This window comes from Andrographis paniculata, unplaced genomic scaffold (assembly GCF_009805555.1).
Source record: "Andrographis paniculata isolate CXL003 unplaced genomic scaffold, ASM980555v1 Contig65END, whole genome shotgun sequence".
In the NCBI taxonomy this organism is placed as follows: domain Eukaryota; kingdom Viridiplantae; phylum Streptophyta; class Magnoliopsida; order Lamiales; family Acanthaceae; genus Andrographis; species Andrographis paniculata.
The window spans coordinates 3665555-3690648 of NW_026137601.1; the positions used below are offsets into that span (position 1 = coordinate 3665555).

At 34.2% G+C, this 25094-nt stretch overlaps 1 protein-coding gene across 1 annotated transcript; it reads right to left on the reverse strand.

The window, feature by feature from the left end:
• Positions 1-1661: 1661 nt before the first annotated feature.
• LOC127262142 (DNA-directed RNA polymerase V subunit 1) lies at positions 1662-23035 on the reverse strand. Its single transcript, XM_051290679.1, has 21 exons — positions 22664-23035; positions 20008-20111; positions 16630-16812; positions 16093-16219; positions 15842-15957; positions 15285-15338; positions 14122-14292; positions 12452-12610; positions 12216-12371; positions 10223-11857; positions 9947-10126; positions 9286-9345; positions 9066-9190; positions 8424-8575; positions 7099-7373; positions 6187-6360; positions 5967-6107; positions 5645-5890; positions 3529-5213; positions 3057-3165; positions 1662-2347 (listed from the first exon to the last, which is right to left on the reverse strand). Exons 3-21 carry the CDS (start codon positions 16708-16710, stop codon positions 1883-1885), a joined length of 6111 nt encoding a protein of 2036 aa, XP_051146636.1. The 5' UTR covers positions 16711-16812; positions 20008-20111; positions 22664-23035; the 3' UTR covers positions 1662-1882.
• Between the last annotated feature and the right edge of the window lie 2059 nt (positions 23036-25094).

Genomic DNA, 25094 nt, shown 5'->3' on the forward strand with positions numbered 1-25094 from the left:
TTTTATCCATAAAGTGATATATTTCTGTATAAAATTACTAAAATACCCTTATTGACTACTTTTTACAACTTCTTCCTCGTTCTTCTTCTTCCTTATTTTTCTTCTTTCTTCTTCTTCCTCATTCATTTTTTTTTTATTTTAAATTCGCTAAACACAACATAAATTTTACCAAATTTATCACAATTAATTGACCGGACATGGAGATGAAGATGAGAATGCGTAAGTTATTATTCACCGTCGATTTCTTCTTCTGTTTTACCAAACCCAGAAATACTTATTCTTCTGTTTTTATCAAATCCAGAAATCTAAAAATTCAATTTGACATCAAGATTTGAAATCAATTTAAGAAGAAAGAAAGAACTTGCTGCTGGTTGCAACCATGTACGAAAATAAAGAAGAAAGAAAATTGGGGAAAAAGAGATAGAAAAAGAAAAATAAAATTGAAGAAAAAAAAAACATTGATGTCCAACCCCTTCTTTCTACTCTTCTTCTTTCCCTTCTCTTCTTTATTCTCTTTCTTTTCTTCCTTTCTTCTTCCCTGTTCCGGCCATTTCTGTTCGTCATCGTCTTTCTCTTCTTATTCTTTTGTAATTCTTCATTCTTAAAAAACAATTAGAGATGAAGAAGAAGAAAAAAAAATTAGGGGAAAAAGAAGAAAAAAAAAAACGGTTAAAACGGTTGGAACTGTTATGGCCTGGAAAAGAATTGGAGAAGAAGAAGAGAAAAATTTAGGAAAAAGAAGAAAAGAAAGAAGTGGGTAGAACTGCTATGACCTGAAAAAGAATTAGAGAAGAAGAAGAGAAAAGTTGAAAAAAAAAATGTGTGAAAGAAGAATTTGGGGAAGAAAAGAAAATAGAAGAAAGAAGTTGTGGACAAGAAGAAAGAACATAAGAGAGAGAAACCACAGGGCATAACGGTTTGATAAAGCTAAAATTTAACGACGCCAGTGTGATTTAAAAGAGGGGCGAGTATGCAACATTTTACAAACCACAAGTAAATTTTTTGAAATTTTAGGACTACAGGGGATTTTCAGTATATTTGGTAAACCACGGGTTCTTTTTTTTTTTTTTTTTTTCTGTTTTGCCATAAATCAATTATATACTTTAGAAATCTTTTCCTTTAACATTATATTATTTCCAAAACAAAAAAAAAAAAAACAACTAATTCATTCACCATTTGATAGGAAAGATTTTAAAAGAAAAAAAAAAAAAAAAAAAAAAAAACAAGGAAATTGTTTGGACACTCCACAATACCTTGAAAATGCTAGAAACAAACTTTTCAAAATGCTAGAACATTGAGATTTCTTGTTTTTGTTGGGTGGAAACCCCAAGTCCCATCTATCGCCTTGGAAGTACATATAAACTCCAATATTATGAAATCATTTTAAAGAAATTGAAAAACAAATTCGTGCAAATTGAGCCCAAAACAGACAATATTGAGTTGACTCAATCCCATAAGTTGTGTATTCATCGGAGATAAGAAAATGCAGGCACCGAGCATAAATCATTTTTATGGAGGGATTTAAAATCATTTGCCGAAAAAATAAACATTCAATTTAATTTTTTGAAGAAAAAAATAAATAAAATTGATTGAACAGTAAAAATCTTTTAGAATGCCTCAAATAAACACAGCAGCAAAGTAGAATGAAATGCAGCTACTGCTTAAAGAGAAACCTTCCCCCAAGTATTACTTACTGCATATTTCATTACTACTACTACTACTACTACAAATGTAACCAAATTCTTGATCCCATTGCGTGAATCCAATCCAGTCCAGAAGATCCAACCTAACTAATATTATATTAATTCATTCAAGACAAATGACATCACTTGACTTACATGGAAAATTACCTGAGAGCTGCACACTGCACTTCATCTTGGGGCTAATTCCACCCGGGAGTTCCGGCGTCGTCCGGGCCGGGACAGCTTGGGGTACCAGCATCATTGGGTGTAGGGGCCCAGTCGCTTTGCCACCCGGGTTTTGCAGAATCACCGGGAGTGGGAGTGGGAGTAGGGGCGGAATCGCTTTGCCACCCGGATTTTGCGCCATCATTGGGAGTAGGGGCGGAGTCGCTTTGCCACCCGGATTTTGCGCCATCATTGGGAGTAGGGGCGGAGTCGCTTTGCCACCCGGGTTTTGCAGCATCATTTTGGGATGGGTCGCGAGTCCAGCCCTGGCGAGGTTGTGGCCTTCGGAAATATTTGGAGATGAATGTTTCGGCCTTGTCGGGGAATTTTTCACGGATTAGATTTTCCAGGCATTTACGGTAGGAGAAATCGTTCTTGGTGTCATCCACGGTGACAACGTAGAAGCACCTACTATCTTGGAAGAGCTCGTGCTTAGTAACCTGTGGACAAAAAGAAAAGGATTGCATTGGGTGTCAGGGCTAAAACCTTTCTCTGAAAGCATAGTCTCCGCCGTGTATACATATATTTTCAAATCACTTTCGACACTATTCATTTCTCTAACAAAATATGGAATCAAATACCTACTTTTTACTATTCTAGACATTTTCCAAAGCCCCAAAACTTACAAGACTCTTATCTAAACAAAACCAAGTTGTGTTCTTTTGTGCGTTTTACTACAGGTTTTTACTATCCAAATTCCTTTTTCCCTTAAAAAATGTTACATCAAACAATTACTATTCTTTTTTTATACTATACTACAAATTTATGTTACATTCAAAAATCATATCAACCTCTATTTATATCACATTGAACAACTATTCAAATTCAACTTTTTACTATTCAAAAATCCAAACCCAAAAACTAAAACACACAAACAAACACACCCTAAATGTCATATAAAATATTCCATCAACTTATTTTCTATACCAAAGCCTATTTTGAAATGTTGGTTTAGAAACACCCACCATCAATGTGATGTTTTATTTAATAAGACTTACAACAACCTACCTATAACAGGAAGTCAAAAGCATGTGGATTTATAAGGATGAAGCAAGAATTGTTGGTTTGAAAGCTATAGTAGAGTGGTTTCTCCAATGCCAGATTATCACATTGGTAGAGAGAGAGAAAGAAAGAGATGTATATACTTACCATAATGTGCTTGATTCCTGCTCCGATCTTCACAGCCTTGTCCGAGTGATAGTTCAACACATTCTCAATTATGTAATTCTGATCATCAGCTGACAAGGGATCGCCATCACTGTATAATATTCACACAAAAACCAAATAAGTCACTGCCCCACCAGAAATGAAAGCCAACAAGCACCAGCATAGAAATGCCTTTAATATTTCATTGCCAGCAAGATTATAAGTATTAGAAAGTTGTGATATCATACCAATGCACCGTTAAAAAATTACGGGCATCGGTAGGAACTTCTAAATGCACATAAATTGCTACAAATTTACTTAAAGCAGACATGATAACAACATGACAAGCAGTATTACCCTATCCATGATTGATAAGATGATTAATTTTCGATTATCTACTTGTAACTTGTACACTCACTAAACTAGATATAGCTGTCTAAGATGAAATATTTCAGAGACAGAGAAAATAACTAACCCCGACTGATTCATTATTCTTCTTATTGTTTTCATTATGGATTCAGTTTCAGAAAGAACATCTTGTTCCTCCGCTGTGAATGAATCCAGGCGCTTCTTTGTTGCTGAGAAAAGTCCTGCGGCACTGGGATCATCTGTAGGACGGGGTCTCCAAGGTTTCCTTTCTCCATCACCCCTCCCTTGAGAACCATCTCTAGAGCGTCCACCACCACCACGCCCCCATCCTCGACCTCGACCCCTACCCCTACCACGACCCCACTGAGGACGTGAATCATTATCACCTTGATTATCATCAGATTGTTTCTGACTAGAACCCCAACCATCAGATGAAAACTCTTTATTATTTTTCCCAGGGGAAGACTGCGAATCAAATTTACTCCAGTCATTAGACGAGCCCCCCCAAGTATTAGAAGGTGTTGCTTGAGTCGTCAGTTTGGAGTCCCAAGGATTGTCTGAAGCATCCAGACTGTTCTGAGTTCCAGTAGCTGACCATGGATCACCATCTTGAGTTTTTGCAGCAGACGCATCTTTTCGAGTGCTCTGCTGCTCAGGTTTCTTTCCCCAATCACTATCGTTTTTAGGCCCCCAAGTGCTTGACGCAGACTTGTTACCCCAAGCAGCATCAGCAGCAGAGTCGGCCTTTTTCATCCAACTGTTGTTTTCCTGAGAAGTAGCATTCTTACCCCATCCACTATCATCCCCATGATCAGACTCAGCCATTTTACCCCATTCGGGTCCTCCTCCCCCTCCCTCAGAACTAACCTTTTTCCCCCAGGCATCTTCCTTGGAAGCATTTCCCTCCCATTTTTTCTTTTTATCCCAAGTGTTTTCATCACTGCTTTTTGTTTCCTCAGAAACAGCATTTTTAACCCCCCATTCATTTTCCTTTGACTTGCTCTTTTCACCCCAACTACTACTTTCCTTCGAAATTGAATTGCCTTTCTTGCCCCAAGTATCCTCATCACCCCAATTATTTTTCTCAGAACTGCCTTTCTTACCCCAACTACTCTCTCCACCCGTTTTCGTCCAATCATTTTCCTCGGAAGTGACTTTCTTACCCCAGCTACTCTCTTCACCCTTTTTCCCCCAATCACTTTTCTCAGAACCGACTTTCTTACCCCAACTACTCTCTTCACCCTTTTTCCCCCGTTCACTTTCCTCAGAATTGACTTTCTTCCCCCAAGTACTCTCTTCATCCTTTTTCCCCCAATCACTTCCCTCAGAATTAACTTTCTTACCCCAAGTACTCTCTTCAGCCTTTTTCCCCCAATCACTTCCCTCAGAATTGACTTTCTTACCCCAATCACTTCCCTCGGAATTGACTTTCTTACCCCAATCACTTCCCTCGGAATTGACTTTCTTGCCCCAAGTACTCTCTTCAGCCTTTTTTCCCCAATCACTTCCCTCAGAATTGACTTTCTTACCCCAATCACTTTCCTCAGAGTTGACTTTCTTACCCCAAGTATTATCTTCAGCCTTTTTCCCCCAGTCACCTTCCTCAGAATTTACTTTCTTATCCCAAGTATTCTCTTCACTCTTTTTCCCCCAATCACTTCCCTCAGCCTTTTTCCCCCAATCACTTTCTTCGAAATTGGCTTTTTTATCCCAAGCGCTTTGCTCCTGCTTATTTATCCAATCATCGACTTGGGAATCATCCTTTTTACCCCAAGAAGACCAACCAGCATCCTATGCACAAAAATAATGCAAAATTAACAAAAAAGAAAATAATGATACAACCATTGTCCATAACTGGGTAAAATTACAAGCTGCAAAATATAAAGCATGAGCAAATCACTTCAAAAATGTCACAGCAACATCAAATACTAAGAAATTCTTGGATGAGAAGTGTTGGAGCATCAGGCCAATTAATGTCGTTCACTCTTGCAGTTCTTTTCATGCAAAAGACTAAAAATGACAATGAAAAATTCAATCTCAATACTTGGGAGGATTTTTCAATAAAAGTAGCTGCAAAAAAACTGCATACGATTACTTATATTCAAAGTGACTGATGGAAGAATGAACAAAAAAAGACAGAGATCTGCTAAAATGTTGGATATGAGGAATGACTCTCATCCTGATCATAAACATAAAACTTGACAAAAAAAAATATATGTTACCTCTTTGGATAAACCATTAGTATCCCATCCATCAATGACCCCAATTTCAGGTCCATCTTCAAAAGTTGGTTTATCTTGGCCAGGTTCTCTCTCTGGCGACAAGCCAAATTCCATAAATTCATCTGCTTGGTCCAAATCTTCAATTTCTGCACCCAAGCAACCAGTGTCTCCTTCCAGGTTTAATCCACAGCTCATATCTCGAAGGAAATCATAGACATCAATTTCCTTCTCAGAGTTCAACTCCGCCTAAGGTATTATAAGAAGGTATCCAAATTAATGTGTAATAATCAAATGTTCCACAAAGATTTCAAGCAACAAATACCTTTTTGGTGTCCCAAAGAATCTCAAATGGAGATCCAGTACCTACGGAAACATGCTTTCCCCAGGCACAAGACGCCACAATACTCGATAAATTGTCAACATGGCATTTTTCAGCAGCTCTCTCAAAGCACTTTCTAGGGGTCTTTAAGAAAAGAAAAACAAAAGGTAAGATTGAAATGCAATACATTCTATCAGGTAATAGAGTGGATGCAACTACTTACAGACAGAGTTGCACTCATGAACGGCACTTGAACATCAAGAGATTTTGACAAGTGCTTGATGCCACCAGCATTAAATCCAATCAATGTTCCCGTGCAAGTCATGTTATTACCCAATAGCAGGAGGTGGTCCTTTAGAACACCTTTTGTTACCATTGTCACCGAAGTTGTCAAACGCTGCAGCAGTTTGAAATGTTAGTATCTTGTCCCCTCAAAAAAATAACCTTTAAATAAGGTGACTACTGACTAGCAATAATTAATATTGCATGCATCAAGTAGCTGAAGCTAAGAACCTCTGCAGGTATATACTAGGAAAATTGACAATTACACAAACAACATTCAAAGTTAAAATCAATTACAGGAAGAATGGCCTTTCCCACACCAATATATGGAATAAAAACAAAACAGAATGATCATTGCCATCCTTATTATCCGAGTGCAATTTTAAAATGTATCAATATCAGAAAATCAGAATATAGATATGCAACTGTCACTCCTACGATTGTAGCCTTCAAAAATCTCTTCTAATCATATGGCAACACAAGACACAGTTTGATAGACTAATTATCTCTATAACAAGAACAAACCCATAAGGCACCATTCACAGTGCAATAAGCACGAAACTCATGTAGAAGAGAAAATTTTAAAACAATTAAATCAGTCAACATGGTCAACGTATCCTGTTAATTTCAGGTTCTAAGTCCATACTTTTAGCACACAACACCAGCATAGAAAAAGAATGCATTTCTGTTAAACTATAAGTCAATGTGTAAATCGATAAATACATAGACCTTTAGGCAGAGAAAAGGAGATTGGCCTCAACAAGTAGCCACTTCAAATAAATAGGAAGAACAAAACAAATATAGAGCACCAGAAAGCAGCAGCAAATATTCATAATTATAAAAAATTTAATACCTGAACAGCCTGCTCAAATGTGCAAGAGATACCCAGCAGTTCTTGTATTTCTTTTATACCATATGGGACCGAACGTTGAGTATCTATCAAGTGGATGACTGGAATGCAGGAATCCATCACTATTCTCCATGCATCCCCACTCTTCTTCACAGCTTCTTTCTCAAGGATAACATCCAGTACCCACTCACCTTTTGAGCTCGTGTATGGGCTCCTGATCCAGTTCTCCGTCTGGGGACTTACCCAAACTTTATTTGCACTAGAAACTCTAGGATCACCTATACATCACAAGATAACATATAGCCTTCTCAGAATAGAGAATCCACGGTAGCACCTTAATTATCCAGTACTTACTCCACAATCCACAACAATAGAAGCATTATGATAATATTTTGTATACTGTAAATCCCAGGCTATAGGGATTATGAGACCTTGGTGTGTTTGAAGCATTTCTTATAACTGGTATATAGATTCCTCTACTTCGAAATACCTGTATTTCTGAAGTGGCAGTAAGCATTTTCTGATGATAAGTTTTATAAGTTGCATAGACCAGTTTCAGACAAAAGACCTTGGTATACAGGCATCTCAAAGTACTCGTAAAACACATTTGTTTGCAGTTGAAAATGCTGGCTACCACTCTGTCCTTGAAAAAATACAACTTAACCTAATTTCCAAAGGGTTTCGTCAAAAAACTAAAATCAGTGACAGGTTGCCTACTTGTGTTACATTTGGCATGCTTAATATCTATGACCCAGCCTGAGAGGAAGTGATAGTGTTAGAAATATTGTATAGAGATTTTTCGTATTTTAAAGTGTAGTGTAGGGGCATTTTAGATATTTATTGTATATTATGCAGGGTTTTGTGTAAAAAAATTTTTGTGTGAATAGATTCAACTTTGTTCATGGTATTTCAGGTATTTATTGTATATTATGTAAGGTTTTGTGTAATCAAAAATTTTGTGCGAATAGATTCAACTTTTACAGATATGATACAATATTTTATTATTAACGTGAATCCCTGAGTTAGGTATTAGATATCAAAATTACAGGGTTTAGCTTACCCTATTTGCTCTCTAGAATTTTGATTAAGTAACAAGATGTAGAATGGAAAAAGAAAGCAAAGACTAATAAAGCAACACTATTTGGGAGTAAAAATTTAATTATAAAAAATTGGAGTGAGAAAAGGTTAATACTATTGTCAAGCTATAATTCAAGCAGGAAACAATGTCTACCTTTAGGTTTTTTTCAGGTCTTTCGTCTAAGTAGCTAAAAAAATTTCTTCATATCAATAAAATTATTTGATTCTCCAAAAATAAAATATATGTTTACCTTTAATGACTGTCTGGAATATCACTGGAGAAACTGTATCAACTAGCTGGGAAGCCCTCTTTGAAAGATCATCAATTGCCCCTTGCCAAAAAAACTGGATGCATGGAGTATCGGGCCCTTCACTTTTCGAGGATAGACAAAAAGAACAGTCGCTGCAAGAATATGGAAAAGAACATAAATATATTTCACAAAATGATATTATTCAACATGAACATTATGCAAACAACTTTATAATACTAATGCATTTACAAATAAATTGAAGTGTCTAGTCTAGAACTTTATCACTTCAATGATTACACCATGTGGTCAAAAACAATTATAATGTAGCATACAGCATGTATATCACAACAATGACAAAAGCCACCAAACATTCAACTTGATGTTAAGCAATTCAAGAAAGCCCCAATCCTTAATATGCATGCAAGCATAACATTACCAGGCCACTGTATGTGACAACACATGTATCATAAATAGAGAAATACTACAAGCTTATAATCTTCTTACAGATATGGCACAACAATACCAATGGATAAAGTTCTGATTTAGACAAGCCCCTTCCTAGAATCATTAAGTAGGAAAAAGCAGCATCACTAAATTATATAAGTGACAGAATTAACGTTCATCTTGAACATCAAACCTAACCTGGACGATAAAAATATTCCCTTAAAGATCCCATCTTTTTTCTTCTTCTTTTGATGAAGACTGAGTTTCTCTTCACATTTTCCCAGAATGACATCCATGCTAATATTTAATTGTTGAAGTTGTCTCTGTACAACCAGACAACATTAGAATGAAAAATCAGTACAAAAGTTCTGAAACAAGCTAGGGTCAAATTTAAAAGTTCTCAAGAAAATACAACCACCTTATTTAGATGAATATGACCAACAAGACCAGGATTGGCGTCAAAACTATCAGGCGACCTGTACCTGCACAAAGTGAGAATAATGAGTTTTATGCCATTTGCATATTCTATAGTCTCTAGGAACACAATTATATTGCCTAGAATCGGCATTCAAACAATTTAACTTGACATTGACAAGGAATCGTGCAATGAATGAAGCAAAAATTAAATTTGCTGATAAAAGGTTGTCCATACATAGATAGGTTGATATAAACTCCCTTCATCAAGGTCCTTATGAACCAAAAAGACCCAATCGACCAACATTCAAGTCCTCAATCACCATTCATCCTTTCAATTTCAACCCCCCCCCCCCCCTTCTTTACTTGTGTGGGGCACAAAGAAAGAACTAATAATTTCAATTTTGGTGAGGATAATTTTATAAAATGTGTGGAAACAAGGATATCAACAAACAATGTCTATGGAATCAAGCAGTCAATTAAAAGCATACTACTTACAATATATTTCTACAATTGGAATCATAGAATTACGTAAGTCTCCAAGTGCCCTCACCACAACATTAAAGCATTAATGTTCATTGCAAAAGAATCTCAGAATAACGGTAAGATTGATTCAAACGTGTACTGTGCTATTGCTTCTGAAAAATAAAAAGAGAGAAAGGAAGGTACTCTATCAGGAACTCATGGGTTACATCCTTCAGGGTGATTTTCTTCAACTGATTCTGAACTAAGACTGCAGCATTGTCTTGGCAATCCTTCTGCCCACAATTACAACTATTAAGATACAAAATTAGTCTGCGATCAGAAACAGCATTCTTGAAGTTGACTCCAGAAAGCAGTATCTCCTGAATTTGAATAAAGGGCAAGATAGGTAAGTATATAGAAGCAAATTTGGCAAAATTTTGAAGAAACGGATCATATATTTAAAAAACATTGGCAACCTTCATCATCTCCCATGAGTTGTTGCTGCTAGGGGAAGAATCTAGTACAGCCTTATAAGCAGGATTGGACATGGCAGTTGCAGCTAAGACTCCAACAGGATCACCAGCACAAAATTCACTTGCAACATTCGAACTGTTGATACCATATTCAAATTGGATAATTGAATTGCTGCACATATTTCGTACAGTCCCATCCTGACACATTACAACATCTCTAAGAATGGCCATCAGATTTTTGAACAACGTCCCAGGTTCTGTCAGTCCTCGGCTTGACCGAACAATTACTTCTCTGCTTGAGATAGAGTGCACCATCTCTTGATATGGATCTAATCCACGAAAAAGAGGTCTATCAATCAAGCCAAAGCCTTCAATTGGATAATTATCACATGGATATTTCTTAACGAACATCGAGGACATGTCCTTCACCAGTGCTTCAGTGTAGAACTTTCCTTTATCTGATATCTGCAGCCCCAAGTAACCAATTTGCTGGATCACCTTGTTCAGGGCAGATTCACTTTTTGAATCAATTAGATAGCCAATTGCTGAAGACTTCTGTATGAAATTAGTACAAATTTTCTGCCTAATTTCAAGAGTACTGTCCACATCCCAAGGTATGAAAAAGTCTCTTAAGCTGACACTAAATCCTTGTGAATAAAGACTTTCCATCAATAGAGGCTGTATGGAATTAAAAAATCTTAATACCTCTTTTGGTCCCTTCAAAAAGAACAGAGAGGTCACTAAGTCATTGACAATTGATGCCATCGAATCCCTGCTATAGTCCACCCTTAATACCTCACTTCTTGAAATAGAATGCCTCTCTCCAGAAGAATCAAAGCATGGGGGTAGGCATATCTCCAAAATCTGTGATGCAGTCCAAAGGGGACCAACGTCTGACTTCAGTACTGCAGGTTTAGACAGCACATTGGGCACAAACATGGCCAACTGTTCTGCTGCTGCTCTTCTCAAAAGACACTTACTGAAAAGAAGTTTAAGTGACAAAAGAGAGTCAGTTCCCAGCTGTAAGTTGAAATTTCCAGTGTGAGAGCTAAGCAGCTGTTTCTCCACCGCGAAAAGCTCCATTGCCTCAGCTTTAGCTTCAAGTGACTGTGGATAGAACAAATGAATACAATCTCCATCGAAATCTGCACTAAGTGGACCACAAATGAGGGGATTGATTTTGACCGTATGATCATCATGAACATACACGGACAAGGCTTGCAGGGAATGCTTGTGTGTAGTTGGCGGTCTATTTATGAATACAATGTCACCATCCATTATTCTCCGATGCACTACCTGACCAGGCTTCAAAAATGTATGCCCTTTAGAACCTTCTCTCAATGAATAGGTTGACATCCCATCCTTATAAGTCAAACAAAGTTTTTCATCCACCAACTTCTGTAAAAACTCACGGTTGTGATCATTTACTCGCTCTTCATATGTGATTTTCTGGGCTATTTCAAATGGAAGTCCGATTGCCGACACTTCCTTAAATGGATCACCTGTGATCACACTCCGGGAAGAAAAGCCAGACCCCTTCCTGATGAATAGTGTCTTCATTTTCTCAAGCCAGGCTTTCGTAGATGATGCATTTACTTCTTTATTCACGCCGAAACGATTATCCACATCGCGGGTAGCCTAATAAAGAAAAACCAAAGTAGAGGAGCATAATAGACAGCCAAAATTTCAGAGTCAGATAAAATTTATACAGTTCAAGATGTGAAAAATTAATCATAGAAAAAAAATGAACACTAGACATAACATCTGCTAGCTATAACCACAAGGGTAATAGACAAAACAGAATTTAAGATGCAGAAAATGAAAGGAAGCACGCCATACAGACGCACACTATCAATCACCCACCAGTGATTGATAAGAACAATAATTACAAAAGATGAAAACATAGGAAGTTGCAACAGTTGTGCACACCCAAGATAATAATGAATTCCAGAATCTTCCCCCAGAAATGAGTGGAGCGCACAGAAACAATAAATACCTTGCCAGTACCCCTAAATTGAAGATACTGTACGGCAGCTGCTTGTAAATCATTGGCTTCAATTTCTTGTGATGCAAAATTTGGCTTCCCAGATCTTGAATTTTTTATAATCTCTACCTGTCTCAACACCTTTTTAAGCAGTGATATAGAATGGTCCTGGAATCAACAGGAGTGCATCAGCATGCTGATAAAGACAAAATCATAGATATAGAGTTGGACTTTATAACATGTCTTACTGTAGACATTGTACTGATTCCATCAGAAATATCAGGCACTGACAAACAGTTTGGAGGAACAGGTAAGTATTTGATGAGATATCCATCCTGAGGGAAGTAACCTTTTGCAGATAGCTTTTTCTTGGTGTCTTGAGGAAGTTTTCTTAACATTTCCATCACCTTGTGAATGCAAGGAAGGAAAACAGAAATTAATTTAAGAGTAAAAAAGCACACTGCAATACAAGAATTTGTATACCAAGCAAACAACAAACAGCATAGCACAAATAACTTCTATCGAAGGAAAAAATTAACAGCTCCAATTATATGCATTACTTTCTGTGTCCTATTTCTGGCAGAAATATACTGAGCGAAACCCAGGAAAGGTACATTTTTAGGTGCATTCTAACCAGACACACAATGAAGAATCAAAAAAGAGGCAAGCAATCATCAGTTTGACATGGTTCCCAAATATTTGAACACTAAAAATAAACTAAGAACTAACATAGAGAATGCAACAAGTCTTGCAGAGGAGTAAAAGCAACATAACAGGATGTGCAAATCAAACCCAGATGGTATAAAGGTCAAACTTATGACACTTCAAATGTATTAAGTTGTTCAACATTACAATATACTTCAAACAAGTTACATCCTTTTCTAAACTAAGTTTACATTAAGGGTGTGTTTGTTTGGGGGTTTGGATTTTGAGTTGGGATTTGAATAGTAAAAATTTTGAATTTGAATAGTTGTATGATGTGATATAAATAGGGTTTGATGTGATGTTTTGAATGTAAAATTGATTTTTAGTATAATATAAAAAATGAAAAATAGGTGTTTGATTTGATGTTTTTGGGGGAAAAAATTGGATGAATAGTGGAAATCCACCAAAATCCTTCAAACAAACACACCCTAAATACAAAATCATAGAAATACACCTCGGGGTTAAAAAATAGAATGATCTACTTGATATCTGCATGCAGCATGTCTGCAAGGAACCATATTTTAGCTGATCCTGTCTCTAGGCAGCCATCTTTTTATATAGGTTGGTTGACAGACTACATACTACACCAAACTCAAGACACTAGAGGTGTGTTTGGTTAGCATCTCATGGTGGGTTGGTACTATGCTCCTAATTATTTTTCTAAAATATTATATCACATGGGACCCATTCAAAATCTATTCAATTTTTTTTTTCTATGTCTCTCTTCAATAAATAAATTCCTTAATTATTTGTAAAATTATTTTATTTTAATTATAAATAAATATTTATATATATTTTTTATTTGTATTATAGAAAGTTTTATTCTCTACAAAATGATATTCATATCGTATATATTTATTAAAAATTAAGTCATTAAAATAATTAAATACACATTTTAAATTTTTTTAATCTTATATATATTACATCATAAATCAAATATTAATTAAATAAATTACTTCCAACCCAACTTCCAACTCAAAATATCAACCGCTAACCAAAGACACCTTTAAATATAAGCTTAAACACAATGATGTATGGAATGGTTCGGTATAAAATCAAGTCATATAAATAGGTTATTGATACCCTAAAAAAAAAAGAGGGGGAGGGGGGGTGGGAGGGGGGGTTCATAAGAGACTATAGAGTTCCTTTTTCATACAGATTTTAAGAATGGCAGATTGAATCAATGTTCAAAATGAAGTGTGCTCAATAGTACCTCCGAAGGAAGCAATGGTCTAGAACGTGAATGACCTCCATACCGAAACCCATATTTTTCCAAAAAGTTCCAGCGATCATCTTCAGGTTTTGATCTTCCTGGCACTTTTAATTCCAAATAACAGGCCCCATCAGTGGTCTTCACTTCATTGATGGATATTAGTGTAGTCTCCTGCATGTTTGACAAAACAATTATAGTATAGCAGCAATTGTCTCAAAGAGTTCAACATTCATCTCCAAATGATACATACTGCAATCCAAACCAATTTAACAGGTAAATTAGTTTGATTGCCCCATACATTATGGTTTCAACTTCAACAGAACCATGTCCAGGTCATTGAGATTAGAGAATCTTCCAAATTAGAAAAAAATTCTTTTGCAACTGACGTAAAATTAGGGGATATAGTGGATTGTGCCTTCATACGAAATCTTCGCATGCAGATATAAAAGTAAAAATATAGATCAAAGTGGAACAAGAAGCAGACTACACAATAGTGCATAACATGGAAAGATTTTAACTAGGGAACATGAAACAGAAAAGTTGAATTCCTAAACTTTTACATATCTAAGCAGATAATTTCAATTAAAAATGACAATTATATTCAATATGGTTAAACTGTTAAAAGACAAGAAAGTAGTACAAGGTTGTTGGACCAGTTGAGCAGTTTTTAGTTGCGGTAATATTTTTCATTGGACAAGATTTCACACGTTGCAGCTACCAATGCATCTTCATAGATAAACACAATCGTCAAACATTACGTATGCTTGCTTTGCAGGATAGGATTGTTCCATTATTTACCCCAACATATAAAATGTTGCCATTACATAACACAGCTTGTGTTAAGCTTCAGGTTTATAAGCAAAAATTAAAAATCTGAGACAAATGAATATATGGAATTAAAATAACCTTATATGGCCCTGTGAAGTATCAAGCTCTTTACTTTTTCCAGTGAGAATATATGGGAAGAAAGATTTGTTCACTACATTCAGCCATCGGATTGCTTACATTGCTAGTGGAATGTTTAAAGAACCAAAAAATACAATTTACACACGAGGAAAAAGAAACAAAATGAAATGTAAATAATAAGCCATCACATGTTTCTCGAAACAGATGTTTTAATCATGCATCAACAACAGATGAATCAAATGGGTAAATATAAATACCTCACAGCATGCAGATAGCACCCGTTCAATGATTCCACCACTCTTTGCTGGAAGCTGGAGTAACCAACAGAGGAATGCAATTAAAGAAATAATTATTTCCAGTAGTATATCAGTGGCACTTGTACACGAAGGAGAACCAACACTAAAATTCCAGAAATCCAACAACAATTAATCTATGCAGGGCCACTTTTATACTATAGAAAGGATGGGGATAGTATAGCTCGAGCAGGATTATACATAATTTCCCTATGCTGCATTTAGTTTCAGTTAATCCATCAAGACAGGAGAAATTTTAGCTTACTCTTGGTGCTTCAAAATAAGATAACCTTAATAATAGGATATCTATATCTTGATAGGCAGCAAATAGAATGAACTTCAATATGATTTTTATTCTTTTGACTAAACGATCACCAAATAAGAAACCGTAGGCATGAACATTGGTGCAGGGAGACAATGGAACTTTGCTTGGGAAACAGCATTACCAAGAAATATAATAAAACTTTTCAAGAAACAACTTATTCTAAATATCCAAATACACTTATCTCATGGGATATTACCCTTCTGTTTTTAAGCTTTAAACACTTCAAGCACAACAGATTAAGCATTCTTTTAAGCTCCGCAACATGGTCAGGGTGGTAAATTGGAGTGGGTAATTCAATGTATCCAAAGTGACCTGAAATGTTAGCAAGTAAGGTGATACTGAAAGAAATTATACAAGTTAAACCAAGGAAGATATTATCATACATCATTCATGCTTTTGTTTTTACTATACTGTAAAACACTGGAATTGAAAAATAGATGTGCATACCTTCACATTGCCCAGGCTCACCAGCACCACAGGACTCGCATTTGCCGACATCAAGGGGCAACCCAAGAAATGGATTGCAAAGTTGACTAGCATGACTGATAGGACAGTCACTGATTGATGCTTTACACTGATCAAAAGTATGGAGTCAATCAACATTCTTCAACTAAAAGAAAAAAGGTACTACCCCGGATATTCTACAATTTTCTTTCATCTATTTACCGTTTTCCTTATTCTTTTGGCTAGAAGGATTGATGGAAGAGTAAGGGGAAGAGAAAGTCCCTATTTCTATTTTCTAACATAATATTTATTAATAAAAATGATCTAAACCTCACCACAATCATATACAAGACAAAAACTTACTGTGATCAAAATTCTTTCTGCAGTGTAGAGTGGGAATCAAGTTGTTCAAAATTTTAAAATTCAAATAAGAATTAAGATTGTTTCTGAGGAGCCTTAATTTTTCAAAATAAAAAATAAAATAAACTAAAATGATCCCATATAAACATTGAGAGCTGAAAGTTGAGATTCTATACTTACAATTTCTTGATGAGTTGCCAAGCTAAATCTTATTCTTTCTATCTTTGCCTCAAAAGCTGGGGTAAATAAGGAACCCTCCATTTGTCACCCCTTGGACTAATAAGATCAAATGTGGTCTACAATCTGCTACAAGCTCAACAAGGACTGGTCTGGAAGGGGATGGCTTGCCGCTCTAGTAATCGGCTATAAACAAGTATCCAAGAGGTGAAAACAGTTAATTACCAAAGAAGTATCAGAGCTTAGGCAAATGCAGATTGTGCACTACAAAAATTGCATACAATTACTCTAAGCTACGTATCTCGGTTGTAGGATGGTTTAACTGCATCCCCACTCATTAAATGATGAATCCACCATAGGAGAAACATCTAACCACACAATTTCACACAACTGAAATCAAGATAGTAACATTTAGTGCATAGCGCACCATGAAGCAAAGGCCCTAAAGAGATGCTGTGTAAGAAGCACACAATGGTGAGGCATGACAAGTTGATAACAATTGAGGAGGGAGGGAATTCATTCTATTGTTAACATTTTCATAAAAATATAACATGAGCAAAGTCCATATTATAATAAAAGATATAAAGGCATTAACCTATGGATTTTGTTTTGCTAGAAAGTACATTACAAATTAGACTTGGTATGAATTCTTTTTTTTTTTTAATAAAAAACAGACAAATAAATAAATAACAGGTGTCACTCGGCCAAAAAGCACAAAAAAAATAAAAAGTGTTATGCATTTTGATCTCAGAATTCAACCAAACCGTAAAAACCCAGAAACAGGGCACATTTCACTATTTAGCAAAATTTCAAATATGTTTAAAACTCTAGGCAATTTGATGGTATATAAAATTTAACATATACTAAAGAAAGAAAAAAAAAGAAACGGATGGGTAAGAAATAAGAAAATCTCCAGGAAGGCATAAAAAAGGAAAAGCACGCATAGTTGTAAATGGTACATGACACAGCACTGCACAATTATAAATAGATTTCTAATATACATAATACACAAATGCATAGACAATCAATTTAACACTTTCAAAGAAACTTCCACTCTCCGAACCCTACGAACATAACTAAATACAAATAATATCGATCAAGACGACTATTTGGAAGCATGGCGCTAGAGGACATGTTGATTTATCTGTTTGGTTTTAGCTTCTTCCCTTCCTTTCTTACTATTATGTTGTATTGTTTCTATGCCTTCTTTATTATCAATAAAATCACTTTACTCTCCAAAAGAAATTTACAGGTCAAGATTGAACTTTGATGTATAGATTCTAAATACATGAAGAAAAAAAGAACTAAAACATCTATAAAAGCTTACACAAACCCTAACCTGAAAATACACCCCCCCCTCCGGAAAAAAAAAAAAAAAAAGAAAAGAAAAACTGAAACAGCACTGCAGGCTGCCTTACCTGGCAGAAGACCGGTGGTGCAGTGCAGTTCGAAAAGAAGTGAGAAGCAAAAAGGAGATATGAAAAACGGGAGGGCTGATGACAGCGGCAATGAGTTGAAGAAACTTGTGAAGAATGGTAAATAAAAGCTTTCCATATCCTTTTTAATTGAGTAAAAAGAAAAGCCCAAAATGAAAATGAACCCAAAAGATAAAATAAATAAATAACTAGAGGTTGTCCTATTAGATGAAAGGGGAAAGACAATAGGAGTATGAATATAACCTCACCAAAATAAAGAAGGAAAATACAATAAAATGATTTTTAGTTTTTTTTAAAAAAAAAGAAAGACCTGAAAATTGTCAAAGGAAAGAGAAAGAGCTATAGAAAGAAAGAATTTTAACCATATGCTTCCCTTTAAAATTAAAAATTTGTTTCCTTTTATGATCAAGAATTGCAAAGGAATGTCATAGGTACTCCAAGCAAATCAATAGCAGAAATGGGAAATGAAAATAAATTGCATGTATCACCAAAGATTTGAATCGAAAAAAAACATGAACAATCAAGCAGAAGTTGTGAAAGACCCAAAAACAAAAAAGGCTTCATTGAGTACCCAAGTTTACTAGGTACCAAAAACCTCACCCAAATAAAGAAGGAAAATTACAATAAAATGATTTTTAGTTTTAGTGTTTTAAAAAAAAAAAAAAAAAGAAAGACCTGAAAATTGTCAAAGGAAATAAAAAGAGCTATAGAAAGAAAGAATTTTAACAATATGCTTCCCTTTAAAATTAAAAATTTGTTTCCTTTAATGATCAAGAATGGCAAAGGAATGTCATAGGTACTCCAAGCACATCAATAGCAGAAATGGGAAATGAAAATAAACTGCATGTATCACCGAAGATTTGAATCGAACAAAAACATGAACAGTCAAGCAGAAGTTGTGAAAGACCCAAAAAAAAAAAAGCTTCATTGAGTACCCAAGTTTACTAGGTACCAAAAATAGTACTCCCTCCGTCCCAAACACCGTGCAACATTTCTAAATTAGGAAATAATTAATTATATTTAATCTATATCCCCACACTTTATCCCATCACATCCCTCTAATAAAAAAATAAAATATACACTTCTCTCTTCATCACATCACCTAATTACTCAATTATCCTACTTAACACTTCTCACCTAAAATCCCATGCCCAACTTAAATGTAAGCACCTTGTTTGGGACGGAGGGAGTAATAATAATAATGATAATAATAATAATAATAATAAAACTAAATCAGTTTGGATTTATTAACATTCACCTATTGTGGGAATGATATGACAGCATTTAAGAATAACTTCCAGAGAAGAAAACTAAAGCTCGTACAACGGGAATAGACACTGAACAATCAAACAAGGCGAAGGGCAAACAAAGCAGAAAATGAATGCTTATAGAGATGCAACACAAAAAAATAAAACAATAAATAAAAAGAAGAAGAAGAAGAGAAACTAATAATTAGAAGCAAACTCTGCACTGCTATAAAAGTTTCAAAATTAATTTAAGAGAGCTTTAGACATCAAATGCTGCAAACATACAAATATGATTACTAAGCCTACTTAATATTATCTGCAGGGAATTGATACAAAAAAATTTAAAAGAACTCTAAGGCCATCCACAATGGGGTTTCTGCCCATGTCAGTATTATTTGAAAATCAAAATGATTTCTCTGAAAGGGAACCCATCTTGCCCCCTAAACCTTTATTAAATACATTTGTAGTAATTAAATCTATTTTTATTTATTTTGTATTTTATAAAAAATTCATTTTCTACAAAACAATATATATTAATATACTTATATTAAATTTATTTTAAATCAATAATTTTTATGGAAATATAAAATATATATACTTGCTGCAGTGGCAAAGAGAAGGTTGTGTGGAATGTTGGAGAAATTGCAGTAGGGTTTCTTTGTTGCAAATGCTATAAACCCCCACTTGAGAAAGCATACCTGTCATGATCGTAGCATATCCCTTTTCATCTGATCCCATCATGTGAGGTGGAGAAAGAACGCCACAGAATACTTAGGAAGAAAACTTTAAATTAAGTATCATCCTGTCATAACCATGGAAATAGGTCTCATGTCAAAGATTACAAATCAAAATATTTCTCTCAAGGCATAATAGGTGGCTCAACCCAAGTAATTGTTAACTGAGTTAACCAATAACAAATTCAGAAGTACCCAACCGAATATCAAATCAAAAGGCTCATTCACATTCACAACAAAGATAAGCACACAGGATTGATTAAATTTTGGGAATCAATTGTCTGTTTTAGAGCTATTGCCCTTGAGACATCAAATAATGGAACAACAATCAAGAATCATCATTCCATGCTGAAGACACTTTCTCAGAAAGATTATGGATGTTCATTTAACATATTTCCCTGAATTTATACTATTCATCATAAAAAAATTTCAAAACATCACATCATCACCTATTTATATTACATCATACAACTATTTCAATTCAAACTTTTACTATTCAAATCCCAACTTAAAATCCAAACGCTCAAACAAACACACCCTATGTAAATCTTCTGCTAAGATCTGTAAATGAGACTTTCATCTCATGCAACTCAATCAAAAACAAGAATTTTATGTTTCCCAAATCTTAAAATAATAATAATAATAATAATAATAACAAGTCAAAAAGCACCAAATTTACATAATAACCAATATCATCAAATTTCCACCTGTTTTTAGCACAATAACAAACTAAAAAGAAATGAAAGCACATGAAACTGAGATAGAAGACACCCATGATACTACGATGCACATTTATCAAATTTTATTAGTTTGACATCTGAGAACCTAGGTGAAATGAAATGGCCAACTTTACTAGGATTCCCTGCATTACTTTTCAACATATCTCTCCAAGTGCAAATCAAACAGCCAACTATTTTGCAAAACAGGGTACTCTGGGAAACAAAGAAAAACTAGTTAGGTCATAATCCCTGCGGAGTAAACAGGATTCCAGTTCTTTCTGCTGTTAGATTGACCCTCATGTTGTATTGTATTGTATTCTCTCCCTTAGGGCCTATCACTATTAAAAAAATTTGCATATCTAATGAATCAAGAAACCTGTTTTTCCAATCTTAACAAAGCAAAGATAACTAAGAGACTGGGATAGAAAAATGAACAGCTTGCAGCAGATGGTGAAAATCCTTATGACTAAATTTTTCCTGGACTAATGAATACATGGATTCAATTTCTACAAGAAGTTCTATGCATGCAAGGCCAAATTAAGAAAACTCACTAGCATCCATCAACATTTCACAAAATTCATCATACAGTGAGTAAAAAAAATCATCTCCATTAATATATGACAAGCACCGCCAAGTATTAAAAAGCTTATCCTCAATAAATACAGCTCGAAGTGGACAAAAAAATTGCTAAATAAATTAAAGAAAAAACTAAATACATTAACTCCCATGAGCTCACACTTAACAATTACTGACAACCCTGTTGAGAGACGAACATACAAATACATTGCACACATGAACTGATAATTAGCAATGTTTGACAACTAGAACAAATAAATGCCTAACATTAACAGTCGTATGTCCATAGTTAACACTTAACAACAACTCAAACAGACAAATGCATGACATTAACAGGCACGAGCTCACAACTGCAATGCCTAAAGACTACTCAATCATTAATGACAGAAAATGGATTAGAGCTATTTAATTAGTTCCTCTATTGGCGTTTGATATCTTTATGCTCTCTCTCCCATCTTCTCCATTGTATGCTATATTTATTTTTATAATAATTAGTGACCTCTCATTCATAAATTACAGAAATTGGAACATAAAACACATAGCATGAACACTGTGAGCTCGTGCCTACTGAACCCTATTTTAATCGACCTCCTTGTATCCATGAATAACAGAAACAGAACATATTTGCATAAAACCCTTGAGCTACTTAAAATCACCCATTAATCCTGTGCTCAATAATGGCAAAACATGAAACAAGCAAAAACACAAAACACAAACTTATCCTTAAGAATGCCTAACACCACCTCATTCACTAATTATGGAAAAACAGAACATACAAGGGAAATAGAAAGATAAGAAAATCTGCAGTGGAACTTCCACGAACTGATGCAGAAATGGAATCCCAAAAATAAAATAAAATAAATCAAGACAGTCAAACAAGAATTAATGGAGAACAGACAGAACTGCACGTGTAACACAGCAAATAGATCAAATTCACAAACTCAAAAGAGCAATTCACCGACACACACAGCCACAATTTGCATGTCTATTTTTACCGCAGTCAAACTGAAGTTTTCTACCGCTTCCCCCTCTTACTAAGCAAGAGCAAGAGATGACTACAAACCAGAAATTCATGGCATTCTTCAGCAAGCACAAGCAACTCAGAACAATGCCCCCAAATAAAATATATATACAAAAATATAAAGAAAAAACTCAAAAAGCCCTTCCTCTTCTCGGCTCCCAAGAAACCAAACACGTAATATAACAAATACCAGGTAAAACTAAAGCAGAGACAAAATTCCAGAAATCCAAAAACCCTCGTTCCAAAGTTTGACTAAGAAATCAAAATAAAAACTACCAAAAAAAATAAAACACAAGAATCATACCTAATGCTTTCAACTACAATTAGTATAGAGACCTCAAGCACCCAGAAATCCGAAATGGGGGTACGGATTCGGAACGACGGCGTTTCCAAGAAAGGCAAAACGTATAGAACCTAATGCCTCTTTTCCTAAAATTAGTCCGCCAATTTTTTTCAAAGTTTTTTCTTTCCCATCTCTCCTGTGTAGAGAGAGAAAACGACGGCGAGTGAGAGAGAGTGGGGTTTCGAGACTGTTGACTGGTGCACTTGGTGCCTTCTGCATGCAGTAGTAGAAAGTGATTTGAGGTGCCTCCACTCTACCACAAGCCCCGCACTTCTTCCCACACGCACTCTGATTCGAAAGAACTTTCTCTCCCCAAATGTACAACTGCGGTGCGGTGGAAAGAGCAGGTCCTGCAGTACGGGGCATATTCGTCAATTCACTGGAACGGTACGTTCTGGATTTACTTTTCTGTCCTTTGGAGATGCGATGTGGCGCCCCAAATGTGAAGGGCAGATTTGAGAAAGTTTCCATGTCCAAGTGGTAGAGTACTGCAGCTGCTGATGTGATGTCATTTTGAGTAGCCTTGGTCTATATGTTCCATTTATACTATTTTTTACTCCAAATATATTACAGTATTTTTATTTAAATTATAATTTTATTTTTCACTAATATTCTTTAGATATTTTATTTTTTATTATTTTAAATAATTTTTTATATTTACAATTTAAAATATTTTCTTAAAAAAAATTAGAAAAATTAAATTAAATTAAAAAAAAAAAGCAACTTTATATTTTTGGCATTGCTACATTGCAACACCAAAATTGGCGTTGCACCGTAGCAACGCCAAAATATGGTGCAAACCGACGCTAAATTCATAGCGTTGGGTTGGAAATGCTTTAAATATTCGCAATATTTACAGAATAAAAATATAGGAGTAGGTTAGAGTTTTGATTGAATTTAAATTTTTTAATTCAATAATTTTTGTATACTCGCTTTTTTTATTATTATTATTAAAATTATTTTTATTTTTTTAATAAAATAATATATTTTTTTTGTTTTCCTTTAGGTCTATTTTAATGGGATTTTTTTTAGAATTTTATGGTAAATAAAAAATAATAGTATAAGTATGTATGAAGTTTTGATATTTTCTTCCTTTAACTTTATATAGTATATGTAATTGTATGTTTATAATTTAAGTAAAAATGAAATGTATTTTAATATTAGTATATAATTATTTTTTTAAAATAAAAAAGAGATACTTTAAAATAGAACGGACGAAAATGATAAAAATAATATTTTGAATTGAATTAGCACGAGAGAGAGTATCTTTTAGTATACAAAAATAATAATTATTTATTTTATTAAAATTTATGTTCAAATATTTGAGTACATGATTGGATGACTCGTAATATTTAACTATTGGAGTGTTTGTTTTGTGTTTTGATTTGATTTGAAAGAAAAAAATTTATATGAGGTATAGGAACTTATGTATGTTATATATAAATAATAAGCTTACGAAATCTATTAATTTGTTTTGAAAAAATATGTTGAAAAATATTGACAAAAGAAACAAAGGTAAATGATATAACACCCCTTGTATTTTTAGTAAAAATGCACAAAATACTATGTATTTTATTTTTTGTGTGAAACCTCTTTATGTTAACGTAAAATTTGCACGAAACACCCTCCTTGTCCAAAACTGATATTTGGCTCTAAATAAAAATCTAAATTACGCAAATTTTATATAAATAAAAATATAAATATCTTAAATAATTTTTTAATAAAATAAATAAATAAATAATTGATTAATCATTCGTTTTATTGTTTTTTTTTAGATAAATTGTTATCTTATTTTTAAAAAAAATATATAAAAATAAATAATTGATCAATTATTTATTATTTAATTTATTAAAAAAATATTTAAAATATTTTATCTTTTTTATTTGTATAAAATTTGCGCAATTATATCTTTATTTATAACCAAACATCAATTTTAAACAATGTAAAAAATTCTACAAACTTTATATTAACACAAGAAATATTACACAATATAATTAACCCAAGAAACAAACTCTATAGCCGTAATCGAAATTTATGCTCATTTTACGAGACATGAGCTAAAAAATGGATAAAAAATCATTTTGCAGTTAAAATAATACTATTATTTTTTACTTAAAAAATTAAATTAAAATATTATATTATGACAATAAAAAAAATATGCATAAATTTGGATGTAGGAGAAAGTAGTGTTGTAACACCCCACAGTTGGCTCATACTAGAAATGTCATCGCCACACTGCATCATGAGGTCGTCATCTCCTACTTCGGGCCCCACAATACAGTGTCAAGGCTAAAATTAACTATAAAAGCGCATTATTATATAACATAATCTGATTTATAAATATTTACAAAACACACTCCTTAACGAGAGGTTTTTCAGGTTAAAAATTTAC